We start from the raw sequence: 11,898 nt of genomic DNA, 5'->3' as shown, positions 1-11,898 counted from the left end.
CCCCCAGGTGTGGTTAGAATATTGAAATATGTCTTCCCTGTGTATTTTTGGTTTCTCAAAAGGCCCAATCTGTAGGAGGAGCAAAAAGTGTGTTTTGAAGAAAATTCTAATTTGGTGGAAATTCTTTCCTGACGGAAATGGGCGTGGCCTATATGGGGAGATGTCATGACCCAAGGAATCCATGGAAAAAGAACATTTGATTTTACACGGTTCAAGAGTTATAGGGAAAAACGTAAAGTGGGCTGTTATGTGGCCGACTGATGTAATTTTCAATTAATGTTCATAATTATTATGAACCTCCCCCAAGTCTTGTAAATATGGCACTTACGGTCTCCGAGGAATAAAATACTTAAATTGGAGCCATAATTAGTCTTCGATCTTCCCATTATAAGTCTATGGAGAACGAATTAATTAATTAAACTATACAACGGATCTCTTAGCAAAATACAAGCACACGATTCCCGATGAAGCCGGTCGATTTGACATATGGCTCGAGTGTGTGTGGCAAAAACTGGAAGGAGTAGCGCGGCAAAGTATGGCTCATTTACAATAACAATAGTCTGGTTGCATCATCATCATCCTTCGACTGTCATCGAGATCGTAGATGCCACGTCTTTCCATCGGGTCCTGTCAGCCATTGCTGCTCCCAGTTCTTGGAATGTCAGTCCTGTGTCCCTGGAGATTGTGTCAGGATATGTATGAGGCCTGGTTCCTCTGGACGATTGGGGGAGCCGCCATAGCAGGATATCTGATATTACTTGATCCTTGGAGCGGTAGCAGTGACCAGCAAAGATCGCTCTACGACATGCTACGGTTGTTGTTATTGGTGGCAGTTCACCATAGATTTGCTCTTTGGTTGGATGAGTTTTCCAGGAAATGTTTTTAACACACATGAGGAGTCTTGTATATGTGCCATCAAGCCGGTCTTGTAGTTCCTTCTTCATAGTCCATGTCTCAGCACCATATAATAGGATGCTTTCAACACAGGCCCTGAAGAAAGAGACCTTGGTGGAGGTTGAAACGCTGGACTGCCAGACTCGGAGGAGTTTGTTGCAGGTGTTCCAGGCTTGTCCCTTTCTGGCAAGAAAGTCCTTTCTGCTGTCAGCCACATATGAACCCAGATATTTAAAGTCCTCGACTTCCTTAATGTGTGCCCTGTTAGGGCCCTAATGCACCATAATGCACATAACTGTCTGAACACATCTGTTGACAGCCTTCGTCGAGTACAACTACAACAACAGTCTCTTGCCATCTTCTCTTGGCAGCGAGCCGTTTTAATATAACTTGTGAAGTTTGGTGAAGTAGGTGTTGTGACTGTGAGACAGTGTGACAGCAGCTGGCCGTGGTTTAGCGGTCTGGTGGTAGTTTTGTGCATGAGTGTGTGTGTGTGTGTGCGTACGCACGTGTGTGTGGGCAGGCTGTGAGAGGTCACTGAGGGGTATCTCTGCTCTGCTGGGACTGCACGGTTCCAGGAGAAAAACAACAAGGAACTTTACCGTGTGCACTGAGCTCGCACACTCACAAACAGTATAATACTGGCAAACAAACAATGTTGGACTGGAAGACAGAACTTTCAAATACATTCTCATACATGCACACGTGGATGTGTACCACCATCTGCACGCAGGTACACATACCAACAACAACAGAAGGCCTCTTTGAAACACTTATTTGTACACACACACACACACACACACACACACACACACACACACACACACACACACACACACGGTCTAGAACCACTTGGCCTGGGTTATTAGGACCAAAATAAATAAACAGCCATTGATATTCAAGGAGAGGATACTGAACAATGATTACAGGATGAACCTTCATGCAGGACCATTTGTTTTGGTGTAACGCTTCCAGCAACCGGAAACAAAGTGAAACAACTGATTGTTTTTTCTCAACAAGAAATGTATTCAACAATGCAGAGGGGAAACTTTGTGGACAGTGGCATCCATTGGCATCCGTCTCAATTTGCTTAATCCAGCCAAAAACCAGAATACGAACAAAAGTAGAACATTCCGTAATCCATTATTTATCTACAATCCATAAGACACACAAATATGTGTATATTATACACAACTTGCAAAGAAAAAGCAAAAAACAAGGATTCGTACAAAAACCCAATTATTCAACTTTATTAACATCGATGAGTTTTTTTTTTCCTTTTCAGCAACATCTTTTAAATTCCAGTTCGTTATCAACAAATAGAAAACAGACTGTGTATACAACAGGTTGAACCCCTACAGCACTAAGCATTCACAAGGTAAAAATGAACGATTTCTGTCTCTTTATCGCCAGCGCATTTCAACAAGTCCCCTCCCCGCCCTCGCAGGCCTAGGATCAGACGCTCCTCCCAACTACGCTGCATGGATGAAGCCTGTACTTTTATACTTTGGTGCGCGATGGTGCTGCACACCGAAAACGGCAAGACCTGCAAGCTTGTACAGTAGGTCTGCTATTTTCGGCGTGTGACACACAACGTGCAGCCAAGTACAACTCAGGCTTAAAAGCTGTGCTTGAGGGGGATGTGACAGCCAGAGTCGAGGAGTCACGTCGTCCTTTTTTGTTGGGGGTGGGGGTCGGGGTGGGTGGCGTGTGGGGGTTGGGTGAAGGGGTAGGAATTGTGCTGTTTTCCTCAGACGGACAAACGGGCTGTCAAAAGGTTACTATGATAGTACAGTAGATACAACAGTGGATTTGTTTTTTTTATTTTTATTCCATTAATACTCACGCAAGGACAGCAGGCTCTCTGCGGTTTCTCTATGGACTGGTACTGTCAGCAGAGCAAATCCTTTATTTTTTCTTCTTCTTGTTTTTGAACAATATACTTTTCCGAAGCTGTGTATATATCTATGTATAATTGTACATATATATAATCAATCATAATTATATATATATTTATATATATATATTTATTTATATTTCTATTTCTGTATAAAATAATAGCAGGTTTGAGTCCAAAGGGCTGAGTCTCTCTCCCTCTGCTTGTTAGGAATGGTTGATTCTGTACAGGTGGGTGCCAGTGTTATTTGGCTGCTCCCCCCTCGGCCCATGCGAGACACCCCTGCTCCTTCGGTCTGAATGGCTGCTCCCCCCTCGGCCCATGCGAGACACCCCTGCTCCTTCGGTCTGAACGGTTCCACGGCGGGCAAGCTGACCAGGATTTTGGGCAGCGAGGAGGTAGGCGGGGCTTGAAGGGCAACTTAGATTAGGGAGGATGTTCATTTTCAATTCCCCTTCGGGGGGTACAAAAGTCTGTTTTTTTGTTGTTGTTGTTGTTGTTGTTGTTCTCAGGTAAGTTCTCCGGTATGGAGTATGAAGGCCTCAATGCCATAGGCTTCTGTTGGGCGAAAACAATAAAACAAAAACACCCGAAATACAAATAAAGATCATGTGCTTTCCAGTTCTGTACACACCGCTGATTTAGTGTGGTGTGATTTAGTGTGGTGTTAGCTTGATTCACTTTCAACTAGCTACTGTGTTTACATACAGTACAACATCTAGCAGATGTATGCTCTGAAATGATTTTGTACTCTTTTTTTTTTCCAATAGATTTTAGATTTTTTTTTAGAAACAACAATGAGTGAAAAGGCGTATCAAAGTGACCCCCCCTCCAGCTCCATCTCGACTGAATAAGACCATATAACAATAAAAACAATGTGAGGAACAGCACAGAACGATAAACAATAGTGAATACATAAGGAAAACTGAGAACAGCAGCTGAGAGAACAGTGGTTCTCCTGAATTAGTATCTAGGAACGTGATAAAAATACATGTCCCTTGTGCTAAAGTAACCTAGAAAAATGACAAAAGAAAAGAAAAATATAAAGACGTACCAATTATGAAACAATGCCAGGCTCAACAGCTGGCCTGTTCTAAGACAAAATAAAATGTCCGATGTTAAAATGATTATTAAAAATAATAACAACCAAAAGAATAAAATAAAAAAAATAATTAAATGACGCGCTAGATAATAATAAACATTTGTCATAATGATATTTAATAATAGTGACGATACAAAAAAGGAAAAGAGAATCATCTCTTAGTGCTACCAGTAGCCTCTGACAATCAGGGGGTGGATTGTGGGAGTTTTGGGGCGGGTCGTGTCGACAGAACAGGAAAGCAAACCGCCAAAGTCTTAGCTGTCGCTTCCGTACAAGGGTTGTCTTTTCTCTTTCGATTATAGTTTTGTTTTGATTCGTTCTTCTCTGTTAAAAGCAAAAAGAAAAAATCGTCATGTGTTGGTTTACATCCGCGTGGATCTCTGCGATTGGTTGGTTTTTGGACCCGTTTCCCGGGTCCGTGAGTGCGTTCCCTCTCCTCCCCTTCCTCCTGATAGCGGCGAGGGGGGGCGGGGGCGGTCAAGGTAGGTGGGGTGGATGGCGGCTGAGATGGGACACTTGGCACACACTCCTGAGAGGTTTTCGGCGGGTGGGGGAGGCTGCTCGGTGGGAGTGGTTACGTTGCATAGTGGTCAAAGCTGCCCAGGTACTCCAGCGCTGCCCTGTAGCACAACTGGTACTGGTCCTGAGGAGACACACAGAGGGACATGAGGCGTGTGATCAATCACCATCATAACATGACACAATCGTCTGATCACAATTATTTTGAGATAATCACACTTATAATCGCAAAATAATCGTCATGATCGTTTGTTGATAAATGTAAATGTTTCCACTATTTAAAAAAAACATTTTGAAGGTATAAAGTTAATAAATATGTCAATCATTTATTTGTATATGCAAGTTATTTATTATATCTGCCCTCACTGTGCAACTTTTGCTTATGAAGCCGAAAAGCAGTGAATGCAGTAAAATGTAATCATTATTTATATTAATCCAATACCAAAAACACAATTACTGTAAATCGTTAATTGCAATTATTTATATGACAATGAATCAATCATTTCGACTTCCCACTTGCTGAATGCCCTGTGTAGCGACCCCACCTGTAGCTCTCACCATGTCAGATACACATCCTAGTATTGCCAAGAATTGTTCTCGATAATACTAGCTTGATCCGGGTAGGTAACCATAGAGACAGGGCTAAGGAAGAGATGATTTCCAGGCCAGCAGGGCTGTGTAGTCTAGTGTTCCCCAAACAGTGGAAACATGGACCTATTGTTGTGGGTCGCGAGTCACTAACTAAATATCCCTATATTTTGGTTTCCTACATTTTTGTCTCCACCAGGCCAAAGACATGGGGAGAGAGTATGTTTTGCACTCCGTCCGTGTGTGTGTGAGTCCGTGTGAGTGTGTGCGTCCGTCTGTCTGTTACCAGCTAATCTCCGGCACCGCTAACCCAGTCGATGCCAAATTTTGCACACACACTCCCTGGATGCCAACGATGAACCTCTGCCCCAAATTTTACAGAACGGCCTGTTATAGCGCCACCAGGAGGCCGACAAAATGCCTCAAATCATCCAATTGCCATCCAAGGCATAAGAAGAAATGTGAAAAGGCTGCCAGCCTTTTCACATTGGCCTATTATATAGGTTGTGGCCACCAAGAGGCCACAACCTGACCTGTTTTTGTGAGGGTACCTACCCTAGGGGACACGGGGAGAACATGAAATCTCCACACAGAAAGGCCATTTCGCCAACCCCGCCTCGGGTAGGGGCACTGATGACGTGGAGGAGAGAACACGCCTCCAGCGCCCACAGCATCCCCAGTGGGAATCGAACGCAGGACCTTCTAGCTGTGAGGCGACAGCACTACTGACTGTGCCACCTTGCCCCTACATTTTGATTTCTATCATTATTTCAAAAACTTTTCCAAAAATATCCCGCTAAAATATCCCGCTAAAAATCTCATTAAACGGAGCGCCCGCTGGCCAAGTGGTCCAGGCGCATGCCACATATAGGCTTTGGCCTGACAGCGCGTTGCGTGTTCGAGTTCCGTTCATGACGACCTTTGCTGCATGTCTCTCCCCTTCTCTCTCTCCCTTTTTCCTGTCCATCTTCACTTGATACTATCAATAAAGGCAGAAAAGCCTAAAACAAAACCTGGTGTAGTGTGTGTGTGTGTGTGTGTGCGTTCACTGGGTTGGAGCTGGGACTCAGAAGAGGAGGAACAGTAAGTTAAGAGTCTCTAACCTCTGTCTGCACCATGGCAGGCCGTTGGGTGCGGAGGGTCTTCACCGTCTGGAAGAGGTCCACCACGCCCTCGTATCTCATCCTCTCCAGCACGATGCTGAGAGTGATGAACACACCTGTCCTGCCTACCCCGGCACTGTGAGAGAGAGAGAGAGAGAGAGAGAGAGAGAGAGAGAGAGAGAGAGAGACAGACAGACAGACACAAAGGAGCGGCTGTTAATTCCTTTATCTATATCAAACCTTCTACCCACCTTCGTTGGGGTTCTTTACAATGTTGAGAACAACAACAACAATATAAATGAAACAAAAAGTGGGAGTTATAATGCATTGGGGATTAGAGTTTGGAAACTAAACTGACTGTCTGCTTTCACAGACGGATCGATGGTATGAATGGATAGCACCTGTTATGAGTCTACTCAAGCCGTCAGCTTGTGAAATAGTCATGGCCAGAGGAGCTGAATTGTTTGTTTGAAATATTGACAGATGCATTTGAGGTAGAAACCATGGAGTATAAATTAGGAGTTATGCGTCGTGCCGAGGTTAATACCACCAACCTGGCTGAGGACGAGCTGCGCCTTGAGCTACTGTCTACCGAGTACCGTCCTATCATCTGAATATCAAGTACTGCCCTATGATCTGTCTATTATTGAGTACTTTCCTATCATCTGTATATCACTACTACTACTAATAATAATAATAATAAACAAGTAAGACGCGCAAACGCGGGAAGCGAACGCAGCTCGTAAATTGCAATAACAACAATTAGAATAAATTACGTATTTTTTTAAGGTTTTTTTTTAAGTTCTCTTTTTTTTTTTTTTTTAAAGATTTTTAAGATTTTTTTTAAGTTAAGTTTTTTTTTTAAGTTAAGTTTCTTTTTAAGTTTTTTTTTTAAGTTAAGTTGTTTTTAAAGTTTTTTTTTTAAGTTAAGTTTTTTTTTAAAGTTTTTTCTTTTTAAGTTTTTTTTAAGTTAAGTTGTGTGTGTGTGTGTGTGTGTGTGTGTGTGTGTGTGTGTGTGTGTGCGCGTGCATGTGTGTGTTTTTGTGTGTGATACAGCTGCGCCCTCTGGTGGTGGGCGGGTGGTGTTACAGCGTGACACACACACAGACACACAGACAGACAAGACAGACATGATCTGCTGGGTCTCATAGTAAATGCTCACTGCGTTCGCAATCACGGCGTTCGCAATAATAGTAATAATAAAATACCTAGAATGCATCCACACATGACCGAGAGCATGCATTAAGACTTTCATGTTAATCACCATCTAACCTAACTCAACCAATTAGGAGCTGCATTTAACCTTAGATGTGTTGCCTCCTAAAGCACACGCTCATTTAACCTTAGATGTGTTGCCTCCTAAAGCACACGCTCATTTAACCTTAGATGTGTTGCCTCCTAAAGCACACGCTCATTTAACCTTAGATGTGTTGCCTCCTAAAGCACACGCTCATTTAACCTTAGATGTGTTGCCTCCTAAAGCACACGCTCATTTAACCTTAGATGTGTTGCCTCCTAAAGCACACGCTCATCAGCTGTTCATGGATTATTATGTTGTAATGGTGTTAAAGTAGGCCCATTGTTAGAAATAAACGAGAGGCTGATTAGGCTTATCGGCGTTAATAGCAGTATTAACAGTGATTGTTCCTGCAGTTCTGTCACAATTCAAACACTCATCTATTACAGAATATTATTACATGGCTTGGTTGAATGCTTGATTCTGATTGGTCAATCGCTGAATTCATCGGTCTGTCATTTATGGATAATGAGTGACTGTTCCGCTCTATAACATACCGCTGCCTAAAACTAGACAAAAACAGGATTCTGATGGTGATGTTGCAAAGAGGGTTTAATCTAGTGTGATTGCATGCACACTAAGTACAAGTTCTATTGTTCGCATTAACTCATTAACTTCCACCAAAAAGACGTTGGTTCTAGAACTGGTTGAATTTCCAGTTCCGAACCAACTTTTAGGGATTAATTTGGTTCAAAATTAGAGGGGAAAAAAGAGCAGAACCATCTTTTTTTGCGAAGGCTCTGGGTGCCAAAGGCGAGAAATGAGCTTCTTGATCAGTCCAATCTCCTTACCTGCAGTGTACAGTGATTGGTCCATCCTGTCCAAACTGTTCCTTGGTTTTGTGCACTTGGCCAATGAAGTCAATGAAGCCTTCACCAGTTTTTGGCACTCCTTGTTCTGGCCAGTCAGTGAACTGGAATTGGCGGATCGTTCTGGACTGGCCATCCTGATGACAAGGAAGAAAATGGAGCATGTTTAATACAGTATACAGTCTATGGAAAAAAGACCCTCTGACACATGGAGGGTCTCACTAGTGTAGGCCACTGGTTCTCAATGTGAGGTCAGTGACCACCAGGGTCCTTGAGGGAATTCCAGGGGTTCCCCAAATGATTGATAGTTAAGCACCAAATGGACCCTTATGTGTCTGTAACTGAACATTGAGGGCAGTATTATGTGTGTCTTAAGTACCAGGTCGTATTACTTAACTTAAGACCTGGAGGCGTGATCAATGCCATTTGGCTATTCTGAGTGGCCAAACAGCATTGACCACGCCTCCAGGTCTTAAGTTAAGTCATAAGACCTGGTACTTAAGACACGCATAATACTGCCCTGAGTGTTTAATAGACCAATATGCAAACAAGCCTTTTTTCTGTCATCCATTTGGCGTAGTTTTAACCCGTTGTACTGTACTTTTCAAAATCATCAATAACGTAAACAATCAAAGGTTCCTTTCTTTCCATTTCCGGAAAAGTAACAGTTTTGGACATACACGTTTTCCACCTGACAGTGAGTCAGTAACGACATAGCCTCGGTACCAGGCTTTCATTTTCCTCTGCGCAAAAGCGACGATATAACGGGTGTTGAGCGGGGGTGCTGTGAGCCGGGAGACCAAATACAACCACCTCAGTTGTATACGTTATATTGTGCCCAGGACGTCTTCATAATTACACCCGTAGGAGGCCCAGGATGTCTGGACACGTATTTAGGTCCTTTTTAATGGTATAAAATGCGACCACTAAAATCCATTATTTGACAGCGGCCGTTGCTAGGCGACACCTTGCTCAGAGCTCCTGGACATGTTTTCGTGCGTGCAACCATTCACTTCCTTGTTTGCGGGCCGACAAAACTTGCTATTCTCTCTAAATCTACGGCGCTGTCCAAGGTTTTGATCAGAACGCCGATGTTCTGTCCTAATTTCGGACTTATCCAAGCATCTCGTTTGGAATATTAACGCTTCTAAAGAGAGATCAGAATTATTAGCGCGAGGTAGAAATGGAACATTATACCTCCCGGTTTTGGGGGGAAATGGAAGGCGGGGTAAAATCTGCCTCATCTGCTGGGCACTCTAAGGCCTTTATTTAGAAAGAAGTGTTAACATTCTCTACCATACAGAATGGACAAAATAAACAATTTATTCACGAAAAAAAGAGTTACATAATACGGCTTTAACTTGCCACTCTGGATGTTGCAGTGCACTGTGGACTGGTGATGACATGCAGGCCTATATATAACCCAGTGAAAGCCCCGCATCACAGGGAGCTCCAGTACTGGCCCTGAGGGAGTTAAGGCTGTGCTTTTCATGTATTTCACAGAGAGCCACAACACACGCATCATGGCTGTCGGGTGGAAACCTTGTATGTCCAAAACCATGCCTTCTTTCTTGTATGATGAAATAGGGCTTTCAATTACCAAAAAACAACAAAAGTTGAAATATGGAGATATGAGGTATACTGCCAGACGATAATATATACACACACAGTCACACACACACGCACGCACGCACGCACGCACGCACACGCACACGCACACGCACACACACACACACACACACACACACACACACACACACACACACACACACACACACGCACACACAGTCGGAGTCAGTCTCAAAGCATCATACCCTGGCGTCTGTGACTTTGAACTCTCTCAGGATGTATTGAGGCATGTTGTACTCAGCCATGGGGTCCACCACGAAATACTGGTACCTGGCTGAGCGCTCTGCTGGCCAGTACTGATGACACTTCTCCTGGAAAAAACGAGTAAAGAAGAAGCTTGAGACACCATTATTTCCTTCACAATAGCAACGACATCCAACAGTCTTCCATGGCCCGATTTATACTCTGTTGCAACAGTATATACCAGGCTTGGTATATATATATATATATACATATACATTTCAAACTTTCTGTTTGAAATGTGTCGTTTAAACAAGGGTTCTCAACGTTTTTGGCCGGGGACCCCCGGAAATGCTTTGGCAATGTCTCGGGCCCCCTGCCCCGCCCCATCCCGACCCCCAATATAAATTGACTGCTACAATAACGTTAATAATAGAGACAATACACCATAAATAAATACTGAAACCAGATATGATCATTAGGGAGGTGTATGCATGTACTATGTGTACCATGTAAACTCTTCATTTCCATTTTCCATCTATTCAGTTGGAAAAAAATAAAAATAAAAAACCTTTTCTTTTTTTCGGTTTAAAGTAGCACAGAATAGAATAGAAACATTTCCCCCCATTATTATTGTTATTATTATTTTTTTTATAAATGAACACATTTAATTAAATTTGGGAGTTTGGATGGGATGGGAGGGGTGGGGAATGTGCATGATGTTATGTAACTTATGTAAACATTTTAAATGTAATAAAGAAATCAAAATAATAGGCAAAATGGAGTATGTGTGGAGATTTTGCTAATGACCTCTGTGGTTCACGGTGAGAGTTTGCCTGGCAACAGTGCTCCTAATTTACAGATAGCCAACAAATTAATCAAATGGGCTAAAGCTGTATCAAGCCTGTTAGAACAGAAGGGTTATTAACAGCTTAAATCACTGACAGATTGTACGTGCAATTGTTAGCTGCATGGTAAGCACTTCATGTTGGTGTTGTGCGTATGCGCGTGCGTTGTTTGTGTGAGAGCAGGTGTTCATGGTTGTGTGTGTGTGTGTGTGTGTGTGTGTGTGTGTGTTCCTGTCTCGTCCTACTTACGCGTCCCATCTCTCTTAGCTTGGTGAGCATGACAACAATGGTGGAGTTGTGCTCCCATAGCATTCTCCAGAAGTCTTCTGTGGTCTCTGCCAGGGGACCCTGGGTGGCTAAGTAGGCTTTCTGCTGCCTGTAGACACAACACCACACATAGTATCAGACACAAGTACACAACATTACACTTAGTATCAGACACATCATCAGATAACAGTTGCAGGAAATTAACCTCTCTAAAATGTGACTATGTGACTAGTTAATAATGAAGGCTTCCACTTCATTATACTTGCCTAAACATAGCGTTGAATATTATACAGAATTTGCAATCTTGTATTTTAAGCGATCCCAAAAACCAATAAAGTGCCATTTGATGCATACTATCATGTTTTTTTATGCACAGCTTTGTGTATCTGTATGAGCACGGAATGTGCTCAGCTGATTGGCTGAGCACGGAATGTGATGTATGATGATAAGAGCTTCGCACAAGTGTGATTTTTTTTAATACAATCTTCTTCAATCTTTGTCCTAACACAAACATTAAATGCCATTGACAATGAATTGAGAATTTACGTCATATGTGCCTAAGCAAATCGGCCTTTTTGTGCTTCAACACACATTAAATGCTATTGACAATGAATGGAGAATTTACGTCATAATATGTGGATGAGAAAATCGCCTATTTTGTCCTAACACAAACATTAAATGCCATTGACAACAAATGGAGAATTTACGTCATACAGTATGTGTCTGCAAATGATGATGAAGAGCGCCCCTCACTTCACATGGGTG

The 11,898-nt window shown here is 42.7% G+C and overlaps 1 protein-coding gene across 1 annotated transcript in view; it reads right to left on the bottom strand.

Annotated features, from left to right (window-relative positions):
• Nucleotides 1-2,116: 2,116 nt before the first annotated feature.
• ptprfb (protein tyrosine phosphatase receptor type Fb) overlaps nt 2,117-11,898 on the bottom strand; it is a 208,724-nt gene continuing 198,942 nt past the window's right edge. The window contains exons 31-35 of the mRNA XM_079529334.1: nt 11,116-11,242; nt 10,024-10,149; nt 8,192-8,346; nt 6,104-6,239; nt 2,117-4,536 (exon numbers count right to left, since the gene is read on the bottom strand). Of these exons, the coding sequence (XP_079385460.1) occupies nt 4,468-4,536; nt 6,104-6,239; nt 8,192-8,346; nt 10,024-10,149; nt 11,116-11,242 (613 nt within the window). The 3' untranslated portion in view covers nt 2,117-4,467. The remainder of the gene's footprint in view (nt 4,537-6,103; nt 6,240-8,191; nt 8,347-10,023; nt 10,150-11,115; nt 11,243-11,898) is intronic.

The sequence above is a fragment of the Electrona antarctica genome, assembly GCF_951216825.1.
Source record: "Electrona antarctica genome assembly, chromosome: 19".
In the NCBI taxonomy this organism is placed as follows: Eukaryota; Metazoa; Chordata; class Actinopteri; order Myctophiformes; family Myctophidae; genus Electrona; species Electrona antarctica.
The sequence above is the reverse complement of the archived record's forward strand: the minus strand, read 5'-3'. Positions and strand labels throughout refer to the sequence as shown.